Raw genomic sequence first — 12,300 nt, 5'->3', positions numbered from 1 at the left:
TACCATGCAAACACCTTTAAGAAAGCTGCCAGGAAAGTGACTCATTCCCTGTCACTAAAGTACTTTCACCTCATGGCTTCAATGAATCTGCCTTTCTCCACCACATAATCTATTGTCTCCCTATCTTGAGGTTGTGAATAAAGTAGAAGTATCTTAGTAGGGTACAACAAATTAATATGCTAATAGGAACTTGAAATCATGTTTTAACAAGGAAATACTTTTTCTAGCTGTTTCTAAAAGGGGCTCAATCACAACGGCAGTAATTTTGCTCAAAATTCATGTGCAGTCCTAGCATCCAAAGATAGTAACTACATGACTCAGTGGAAAATTTAATTACATATCAGACAAAGTTTTGCATTGTCTTTGCTCAGGAAAATATGTCTGAAATACTTTTAAAAGGAAAACCTGTAGGAAGAAGAAAAATGGAATTGCAATACATCTGAAGCAGTGAAGCCATATTTCCCTTTAACTCATTTACATCAACTGAGGCAATTTAAAATTAAAATTAATTTTTAAATGGTCATTTTTAAATTTGTTATTGAAAAAATGTTTCAAAAATTCTGAAACAACTTAGTTTTATAAAAAATAATTAACATATACTACTTATTTAAAGCAAGCTCTGCTGTGAAGCTGGGCTTTTTCTTCTTGGTAACAGGAACAATAGAAAATACAGTATATAAAGAACATGCAATCTTACTTTAGTGTCTTTGTTAGCCCCCTCACATTCATGTGAAGCTAGCAAAACTTTTTACTGAGAAAAAGTATTTCCTTACTTTTGTTTCATATCCTCTTTCAAATGTACATGCTTGTTTTCTCCCTTCCTAAATTCCTTGGATGATAGCTAACTTCATGACTTTGGGCAAGAAACAGTGAGGATGGGTCTGGAACTTTTTATAATTACTAGAAAGTAAGGATGCTTGCAAAGATGTCAGGGAAGTGCTGAAGGGAGAAAGCAGTTAGCTTAAAAGTGGCCACCAGCAGCTAAATTCTATGCGAGTATCAAAAATATATACATTATAATTAATTGAAATGTGTTAAGACTGTAAAAGGCCATTAATTCATAAGACTAAAAAGCAAAATGTTAAAATGCAACACACAAATACATAAGCATAATAAAATGAGAATGAGTTTAGTAAGTACAAAGTGTAAATATATATGTAAATATATATACGCACGCACATATGGATTTCCTTTCCATTAGGTCCATAAGACATAGAAATGTGTACATGTGTATGTGTGTGGAATTGACAGATCTCTTATCTCTCCCAGGTCTTTAATCAAGTCAACTTCAAAAGAGGCCAGAGGCCTTCCCCAGCCTCACAGTCTAATAGATCAAAGCTCCCCTACCTTTTCCTTCATCTTTTTCTTCACATTTACTCTTTTATACAGCATGTATTTTATCTATCTCTATCTATCTATCATCTATCTATCTATCTATCTATCTATCTATCTATCTATCTATCTATCATCTATCTATCTATCATCACCTATCTATCTCCCTAATTTTTATTGCCTGTCTTGCTCATTTGAAATCAGATCAATAAAGGCAGGGCGGTTTGTGTTTAATTCACTACTTTTATCTCCAATGCTCAGATCAGAACAAAGTTTAGCACACAGGAGGCACTCAATGCAAAATTTTAAAATAACACACACACACACACACACACACACACACACACACACAAATGCAAACCTGCTTAATGAAGAGTAAATTTTTAAAAACTCTTAAATATGACCAGCAAAAATTATATAAACTATAATAAGGCAGAGAGATATGTTCAGTGTAATAATCAAATTAAAAAAGGAAGCCAGTGGTTCACCACCATTGATCAGACTCAACAAAGTGGAAACGGTTTTGCCAGTACGTTCTAAATTAACTGAATAGACTCAAACCCTCATCTCTTAGAACAGGAATTCTCTAACTAGTCTTAATATCTATAAGATAGTAATAAAGCATGAGTTTTAATAATACTAAAAGATGGGAGTCAATATATCACAATAAGACAATGAGTTGTATAGTTGCAAATAAGCAACAAAAAAGTACCTCATTGTGAGGAGAAATATCAGATTGTAAATTACAAATACCTACACTAAAGGCATGGTTGTAAAAGATTTTATAACATTACGAATGAAGTTTATCTGTAAAAAACAATCAATCAGTGACTTGGGCCACGTTGGAGGAAAAACTCAGGTACTATCTGTAGATCAAGAATCAATTAGTGAGTAACTCAAGACTCTTCAATTGAGTCATTATTCATTTTCCTTTAGGCCTGGTAAATTTACTGTAACCTTGGGGAGTTTTCCGAAATAAGATATTACTCAATTCTTAGAAAGTATTAAAATAGGTATGCCTATACTTCCAGGAAATAAAAAAATGATGATGTGAATTTAGGTTTTGATATTAACATATTTTAGATATGTCTGACATTATTTTATAACTTTTACATTTGTTTCTGTTCAAGGTTTGAAATATTTAATTATGCTAAATCTGTACTTTAAGTTGTTTATAGGAAATTTGCTTTAATACTTAAGAAAAAATAATTTTCAGATTTTTGTTAGATATAAGTTGCCCTAAAGAAATTATGATAGTAGTCATTGTTTTGCCCCATGCACATATATAAATTCTTCTCTCTTTCCTAATTCATTTGTTCTGATCTGTTTTTATAGATGCTTTCCAGACAATACCCAAGATTCTAACCAGTTCAAAATGTTCAAGGTAGCTAAGTTTCCAAATCATCAAGGTTTACCTCCCTACTTCACTTGCAAAATAGAAATATGGTGCCCCTCGCCTTTCTGATCTTCATTATTCCAAAAAATAGTAATGATTTATTCTCTAAATATTTTAGGTTCTAACTTATTTTTACCATTAGTTGAAAATGGATCATTCTGTCTGCCAGCAATGTTTTTATCTGATATCTCTAGCTCCAAAGAAATTATCTTAAACTTCTTAAACCAAGTTTACAACACACCCACAAAAGCCCTCAATAACAATTCTATCTCATTATATTCTATCAAAAAATATGTTTAAACCCACACTGAAAGCAGAAAATCGACTCCTTTAAGATGAAGAGCGATTTATTAAATTGATGGATCCATTACTCTCTTAGCTTGCCATTCTTTATTTGAAGGCATATAGTGAGTCACTGCCACAAATTGATTTTAATTCCTTACAAGAAAGCCTATTAAGGATTTTACTAGGTGAATTTTTAAAAATTCATGTTTTGTGAAACAGACTAATAAGTACTGAGTTAATTTTTATCAACAAATAAAATAAAGCAGTCTGTGTATTCAACTCCTTAGGATAAATAATTATGCCATGTAAAAGATCAAGGCTTTCTTACATGTATAGCAAACTTAGGGTCAAGTAATTCCAAGAGGCAAAAATCCAATTCAAATTAACTAAAGCAAAATAGAAAATTTATTAGATCACAAAAATGAAAAAGTAAAGGATTGGGAAGACTTCAAGCATGACTGGATCTAGGAAATCAAACAATTTCATCAGATTTCTGTCTCTCATCTCCATTTTCCTTTGTGTTGGGAAAAATTTCATGTAATGGCAAAAAAAAAAATAGAACAACAAAAAACTGCTGGTGAGTTTTTAACCTTATTAAATTCTTGAAACTTGCAATTCCTGAAATAAAGAAACAAACTTCTCTTACTAGACATAACAATATCCCCTAGGGCTCTCTTTGTGCAGACAGGGCCATTTGCTAATCCTTTATTAATCACTAGGTTGAAGGAAATAACTGGCCACCCAATAACCAATCCTCTGCTCTCCCTAATTAATAGTTTCATCATAATCATATGCATTGAGAGTGAGGTAAGTCTCAAATGGGGCATAGAACAGATCACAAAGTAACAGATGTCTACTACTCAGGTTATTTCAAATAACGGATGCTCATGAAGTGATGGCTTTTCCATATGTCCTACATTCACATAATTACTAACCAAAGAATTCACTGATATTTAATAAGGACTGAGTGGTAACTAAATGTTTTCTTTCTTATACTTGCTATAATCAGAGAGTTTTGCTATTATGAATTTTCTGATGTCGTCTAAGGGCTGAGGCACAGCTAAAATTATTCCCACATTCATTACAGTTATAGAGTTTTTCTCCAACATGAATTCTCTGGTGTAGCCTAAGGGACAAGATCTGATGGAAAGCCTTCCCACATTCATTACATTCATAGGGTTTCTCCCCAGTATGAATTCTCTGATGTTGATTAAGGTATGAGCCACAACTGAAGGCCTTCCCACATTTGCTACATTCATAGGGCTTCTCTCCTGCATGACTTCTCTTATGATGAATTAGAACCAAAGCATCACTGAAGGCTTTCCCACATTTACTGCATTCAAAAGGTCTCTCTCCAGTATGAATTCTATGATGTCGATTAAGTTGTGAATCAGTCCTGAAAAACTTTCCACATTTGATGCACTCATAGGGCTTTTCTCCAGTATGAATTCTCTGATGTTGGTTAAGGTGTGAGCGATAGCCAAAGGTCTTTCCACATTCATTACATTTAAAGGGTTTCTCTCCTGTATGAATTCTTTGATGCAGAGTAAGGGCTATGCGTCTACTGAAGGCTTTCTCACATTGATTACATTTGTAGGGTTTCTCTCCAGTGTGAATTCTCTGATGTTGATTAAGGTGTGCACTCTGTCTGAAGGCTTTGTTACATTCCTTACATTCATATGGTTTCTCTCCTGTGTGAATTCTCTGATGTTCAACAAGGAAGGCATAACGGCTAAAGGCCTTCCCACATTCGTTGCATGCAAAGGGTTTCTCTCCAGTGTGGATTCGCTGATGTTGAGCAAGGTGTGCACTCTGTCTAAAGGCTTTGTTACATTCCTTACATTCATATGGTTTCTCTCCAATATGAGTTCTCTGATGTTCACTGTGAAAGAAGTCATGGCTAAAGGCTATTCCACAGTCATTGCATGCATATGGTTTCTCTCCACTGTGAATTCTCTGAGGTTGGGTGAAGAACGAATAACAGCTAAAGGCATCATTGTATCCATGGGGTAATTTTTCCAAATGAGTTGTTTGATGTTGAGTAAGTAATGAGTGGAAACTTAAAAGATTTGAAAAATCATTACTTTCATAAGGCTTCTCCCTAGGAGGAATTCCTGTATCTTTACTAAGGTATACACTTTGGTTGAATTCTTCACATTCATTACCCATCAAAGATTCCTTCTCAGCATGTCGTCTTTTATGTTCAATTAGGACTGAATTTGAAGAGAATATTTTATCATAAACATCAAATTTATATACTTGTTCTACTGTGGGAACTCTCTGTTGTGTTAAAAGTACTGACTTCAAGAGAATGCTTCTCTCCAAATAATTAAATTCACTGTCTCTTTTCACAGAAGAGATTTCCTTAAGACTTCTCACTTGCCTGAAATTCTTCTCCTGATTTTCAAGATGCTGTTCAAATTCACCCTCATATTTCCAAGCTTCTCGGAAACTGGAGCATTCAAGGTCAGAACTTGTAAGTCTTTTCATTATGATCCTCTGGGATATTTCCTCTTCATCAGTGTACCATTTTGGAGATAATTCCTTGATTTCATACCAAGACTCCCAGTCTGAAAAGTATCAAAAAAGCAAATGTCTCATTTTTTCCCTTGTAAGGAGAATGAAAACTGTTATAGAAGAAATTGAAAAATTTAACTGGGATAAAGTGCATGGTTCTGACATCTCTCAAATATGGTCATGCAATATTAACAAAATACAAAGAAGGCAAAAAGAATGAAGAGGGCTGACAGAGGAAGGTATATATGTTGGTGATGAGGAGGTACTTGGAGAAATGGTAAATGTAGGGCATCAGGATCCAGACAAAGCTAAATGCCAAGAAGATAAAGAATTAGAGACAACTGATTAGACCATAATTACAGTTTTTCTGCCTCTAGTCTTTAAAGTCTCCAGTCCATCCTGCACTATCCAGTCCTATTAATAAGACTAAAGCTCCAAGAGAGCAGAGATTGATGTTTACTTCTTTTTCTTCTTACTGTTGCTTCCAGTTCCTAGGACAATGGCAGCATTTTGTTGAATGAATGAAAGCTGACGGAATGCTCAACAACTTCTAAATTTTATCAGGGATCAGAGGAAAAAAATTTCTTTCTCAGTGTCTAGAAGGAATCTGGAGGTTAGCTTTTCTCATCATTGAGAGAAAAATCATGCCACAGAGTACATGCCTGATACTTTTAGGAAAGGATATTGGTTGAGATAAAACAGAAAGAAAACTATTGTTTGAAAAATGATCTCAAAAAAGAAAATGAACAAGTCCTTTTAATGTCGCACCACAATAATCAGCTAATATATTCGCCTTCAGAGAACCTACTAGAGAGGTTCCTACTAGAGCACCTAGTAGAGAGGGGAAAATTCTGAGACACAGGTTCTTCTCCCTTTTTAAACTCTTAGGAGAAAGATAAAACTTCTGAGTACAAAAATTTAACATGGCACATAAAGAATGATTAGTTAACATGATACTGATTATTAGTAGTATAAAAGAAAAACAGATCAAAACTCTCAAGCTTGTTAAGGAATAATTTCTGGAGCATGTGGGCGTGATTTTCAAAGCCTTTGTAGGGATTCCAAAATACGGTTATTTCCGTGGTGGAGTCATTTTCATGTTTTGGTATGCTTAGGGATTATTTTAGAACTACATATGTTAGCATTTGGGGGTTAATTAGATATATCTTTTCCATAACTTTCCCATCTTTTGAAAACAAAGTGCCTCCACATTAGGTCAGTACAAAATTGAAAAGTGAAGAATATATTATGTACCTATCTTTCTCCTTTCTGATATACCCTCTACTTTGAGAAAAGTTCCCACTCCTACCAGTTCCTCCTATGCACAGCTGTGGACTTTGTCTTACTTGGACCCCAGGCCTGAGAGGGCTTTGTTCACATTTCCTCTATTAGGTCCACACTGTTGTTCATTCTTTCTGAAGAAGTACAACTACTTCTGCTCCCTCACTTTCCTACAACCTTATCTCCTATATCCATTGCTCAGGGCCACTACATTCCCTCTTACCAAGAATAAATCTTTTCTCTACTCCTGGCAAATGGCAGTTTTATGTAATGCTTAATACCATGCTGAGGAAAAAAAAAAAAAAAGCCTGATGGGAGAAGACTAGACATTTCTGATATGGGGGATTCTGAGGTGCCTGGAGCCTTAACCACTCTGAAAAGAAAAAAAGATATTCTGGATTTAGGCAGATAAATATGCGAGGAAAGGAACTCCATATGGGTATTTCCAGGGAAAGTATAGAACAGGAATAAATATTGTATATGCGGAAAATATACTATGATTGGAGTAGAGAAATACTTAGAGGTCAATGATGGCATTCAGCAAGAGAGAAGACAATTCGCCCTTATCAGTAACTGACTGAGGGGAAAAGGGAAGTTATGGATTGAGGCAAAATGGAAGAGAGCTAAATAGGCATCCATGTTGCATACTGGAAACAACATAGGGTTTGGGGTCTGACAAGGTGGGTTTGAATCCTAACTCTACATCTAGCTAGTCAGTTATTCTACCTTTAACAAACGGATTAACCTATCATTTGAGCCTCAGTTTCCTAGCAGGCAAAATGAGGTGGCCTTGCAAGCAGGGTATAAAAATAAGGAATAATATATTTAGAATATATCTAGCAGTGTTTGGCTCATTATAGATATTCAGTGATATCATAAAATGTAACAATATATACTCATTAAGTAATTCTTATACCTATACCACTAGTAGGGTCACACATCATTACTTCTTATTACATAATAGGCTGATGTGATATCTGTTACATCATGGGATTATGAAATAGGCTGACGGTTAAGTGGCAAGACCAAGAATGGGAAAGGTAAACCCTTTAAGATTACAATGTATCCAGGCAATGTATTAGATATTAGAGATATGTAATTTCTAGTTGTAAATGAATGGAAGTTATAAGTCAAAGTGTGATCAACTTTGGCATGCAATCAGAACTACATAGTAAGTAGGCTTATGTATAATGCTAGAAGAGGAAAAGATCTTACTAGATTGTGGATCTAGTTTCCCACATACTCAATTGACGAGCAGAAGACAAAATGGCAGATATAGTTATGAAGTAAATCATTTGGTATGAAACCCAGGATATGTCATTGAAAGTATAAGTAAAAATGACAAGACTTGTAGGGAAATCATTTTTTTTAGTATAGCTGATAGAATAGAATATTATATTAGCTTCAGGTGTACAACATAGTGATTCAACATTTATATTCCTTACCATGTGATCACCAGAATATGCCCAGTAACCATCTGTCACTAGGTGTTATTATGATAATATTGACTATTTTTCCTATGCGGTACATTACATACCTATGACTTTTTTTTTCTTTTTAACAACTGGAGATTTGTACCTTATGGGGCACTCTTAAGGAGGGAGTTTGCTGCTTATGCCCACAATATGTTCCAATGAATAATGTGACCAATGACACACAGCCCTACAAATTGGATCTCCTTTTGTAAAAGACTATATAGAACTATGCCATCTAATATGTCATCCACTAACCACATAGAGCAATTTAATTAAAATAAAAAAATTTAAAAATTCAGTTTATTGGTCACACATAGTCATATTTTAAGTGCTCAATAGCCAAACATGGCTAGTGGCCACTGTATTGGAAAGCACAGATATAGATTACTTCCATTACCACAGAATGTCCTATTAGACAGCTCTGCATGGGGATCCAGGTTAACATGACAAAAATCATATGGTGAATGAAGACAGAAAAATAGGGACAGGAGAGAGTTACAGGGAGAGAGAAATAGAACACAGCTTTGGACAGAGAATAAGAATCAAGGTCAGAACTATCTTATATATCTCATTAGGTTGAGGAATATGAAAATGAAGAAAGCATCTGGATTTAGTCAAACTAAAGGAGCAGAAAAGCCAGACTACAAGTGGTTAAGATAATGGAAGAGAATTTAAAGTAAAGGTAATGAGTGAAATTACAATTGGTATATAAATAAGTGAAAAAGAGAAGGGAATACGGTACAGAGGAACACTAAAAAGTTATGAAATTAAAGAAAATTTAAATAAAAATATGATATAACTACACAAAATGAAAAAAATACATATGCATGCTTGTTTACCCCAAGTTAATTTATATCAAGTTGATTTCAATAAGAATTCCATGAAGATTTTATTTCTGAACTTACATTTTAAAGAATACACAGAAAATAATCAATAATATAAAAGAAAATTCTGAGGAAAGAAAGAAGTTTCTAAGACCAGTAATATGACCTAAGCCTTCCTTGCATTTTATACCTTCCTTCCATTAAAATCCCTGTGAAAGGACTGAACAAGGGTGATTTATAAAATTCTGTCACTGTGGGGAAATGTCAAGAGAAATATACCTGAAGCATAAAAAAACTTACAGGATGCAGAGCAGAACAAAGCAAAGAGGAGCATGAACCCCCCATCCTGACCACAGCTGATTGAAGGGACTATCACAGGAAAACACATGGAAGAACTTCTACATCAATTTGAATCTGTGTGAGAGCTACAGCTTAGGTCTAGCATTAGGGCTGCTCTATAATATTTTTCCTTTTTTTCTTACAAATAGAAATGATATTTATTGTAAAATATCAAAGAAATTTAAAATGTATAAAGTAGAAAGTATTCTCTCTTGAGATGTTATCCCAAAGTCAACTACTGTTCACAGTTGAGTCTATATCCTTCTGGAATTTTCTTCGTACATAAAAACACACACTAGTAATTTTTATATACATACTATTTACATCTTGCTCTAAATTTTTATAACTTAAAACATTGTAGACATTTTTCCATACCAGTACAAATAAGCTATCTCACTCACAGAATGGATGAACTATAATTTAGGTAACCAGCCACATTAACAGGTTTTTCACACTCATATACCAAAAGCTGAGTTGCTTGCTAAAATTCAGTTGTAGTCTCAACCTGGTTTAGCTCAGTTGTACTTGCCATTTATAATTACATACTTCAATTACATAATTGAGTGCTGAAAGAGAGTTGTTGTTTTAATGAAATTAAGTTGAAAGCTTTAGAAAAACAGGCTAATAGTTACTTAAAACATGTTTTTAAGTTAAGTGTGAATGAAAATGGTGAAAACCTGTTAAAAACCTAAAACTCTGCAAAGATTCTATACTCACCTTGTTTTGCAAGTGTTTTGCTTCATTTTAAAAGAAATCAACTGGAAATTGTAGATAGAGCATTATGAGTGTGGTAAAAAAGACAATACTGTACTCCAATCATGTTCAAACAAAATGCCTAAAAGGCCTCAGCACAAGACTAATGAATGTTCATTTAAATGTTATAAAGTTAAAATAAAATGTCTTACATATGTGTATATATGTTTTATAATTCCTTATAAGCAACTTGTAAAAAATTGATCGCAAAGTAGCTTCCACAATGTTTTTTGTATAATTTATATTTTTACAGGATTCATTTCTAAAAGTGGAAGTGTTAAACTATATACATATTTTAAACAGTAATATCCATTATCAAACTGCCCTCCAAAATAATTTTCATCAATTTGCATTCCTATCAGCAACATAAAGTACATGTCTTCAAACTCATACACATTAACATCATTCTAAAATCTTTTCCCCTACAAGTAGAGTATCTCATTATTGTTTTAATTCGCAATTATCTGATTATAATATTGAGCATTTTTATACATTTTTTATACACATTTTGTGGTTTCTTTAGTGATTCTTCATTTGTATCATTTATACATATTTTAATTGCACCATGGATATTCTTCTAAGTGATTTATGAAAGTAATTTATAAATTTAGGGCATTAAGGTTTTATAACTGTTTTTTTCTCTCAAATCATCACTTTTTATTGTCATATGGTATCTTCATTTATAGTGCTTTCGAAAAAATTTTTTTAAATTATGAAGTCAAATCTCTCAATTTTTCCATTATAGAGTCTAGTCTTGATGTCATTTTAAGAAAAAATTTCCAAAAGCCAATCTTATATAAACATTATCTAATGTTTTAAGAAAATCTCTTTGCACCACTGGTTTGAAAAGTTACCTTTTAAATTCTCACATATACATGGTGTTTTTTTGCATTTTATTGTTGCACTGATCTATTTCACTATTCTTACAGCAGACCAATCTCCCTTATAGATAACAGGCAAAATTATTAAATATTAAAATCGAATCAAGCAGTACATTAAACCAATAATACACATGACCAATTATCCAATCCAGAATAGAAAAATAGTTCCCTGAAAGTCAATGTTTTGATGAAACTAAATTGAAAGTTTTAGAAAAGTAGCCTAAATACATAAATAGGTAAAAAATGAGAAAAAAAATAATTGCCTTGTAAGATGCTGAAAATATATAAAATCCAAAAGCCTCTCCTCATTAAAATATATATATACATACATACATACATACACAAAGCTAGGAATAGAATAAAATGGACATAGTTAGGGTGAAACACCTGAAGTAGTCCCATGATGTCAGAAAGAAAAAAAAAAAACAGATAGCAACTCTTCAAAACAGATATGGAAATTATGGTTGATAAAGTAAAATTGAAAATGAGAAAAGGTTAAGGGAGATACAACTACTAGAAAGAGCACGATATCTAGCAAATAGTTTGCCTTTGCCTTCTCCTCCTAGTTACACAAGAAACTGCCTGCCTCTCCCATCCTCCCTTGCAGCTATGTGACTGAATTCTGGCTAGTCAGAAGAGATAAATGCCACAAATGCTACTTCCAGGCTGGTCCATTAAAAATGACTGGAGAGGTTTCCTCTCTCTCTCTCTCTCTGTCTCTCTCTGTCTCTCTCTCTGTCTCTGTGTGTGTGTGTGTGTGTGTGTGTGTGTGTGTGTGTGTCTGTCCTCTCTCTTACTCTCACTGACTGGCTTCAGAGTGCCTAGCAGAGGACTCCAAGGTCCTTAGAGATCATGAACACAAATAACCTAACCACAAAGAATGAGTTAAAAATATGAGCAGGTAATTCACAGAAGAAAAAAATTAAATGGACAATGCATTTCTAGGAAAATGACCAATCTTACTTACTAAGTCAATCAAAACAACTCCAGGAACATTTCTCTCCCATCATACTGGCAAGAATTTAAGTGAGACAATCTCAAGAACAAACAAAACAAACTGGAGAATATCAAGAGAATAAAGAAAGAACTCTTACTCACCGTTAGTAGAAGTATAAATTGATACAATCACTTTTAAGAACAATTTGAGTATCTAGTAAAATAAAATATGCACTTCTATGCCCCAGCAATTTTACTTCTAGGTACAAATCCTTGACAAA

The 12,300-nt window shown here is 33.6% G+C and overlaps 1 protein-coding gene across 1 annotated transcript in view; it reads right to left on the bottom strand.

Moving 5' to 3' along the window:
* Nucleotides 1-1,704: 1,704 nt before the first annotated feature.
* Nucleotides 1,705-12,300, bottom strand: part of ZNF527 (zinc finger protein 527) — a 64,974-nt gene continuing 54,378 nt past the window's right edge. The window contains exon 10 of the mRNA XM_016133293.2: nucleotides 1,705-5,583. Within this exon, the coding sequence (XP_015988779.2) occupies nucleotides 4,019-5,583 (1,565 nt within the window). The 3' untranslated portion in view covers nucleotides 1,705-4,018. The remainder of the gene's footprint in view (nucleotides 5,584-12,300) is intronic.

Source organism: Rousettus aegyptiacus, unplaced genomic scaffold (assembly GCF_014176215.1).
Source record: "Rousettus aegyptiacus isolate mRouAeg1 unplaced genomic scaffold, mRouAeg1.p scaffold_m13_p_14, whole genome shotgun sequence".
NCBI lineage: Eukaryota > Metazoa > Chordata > Mammalia > Chiroptera > Pteropodidae > Rousettus > Rousettus aegyptiacus.
This window is presented reverse-complemented; position numbering and strand designations above follow the sequence as displayed.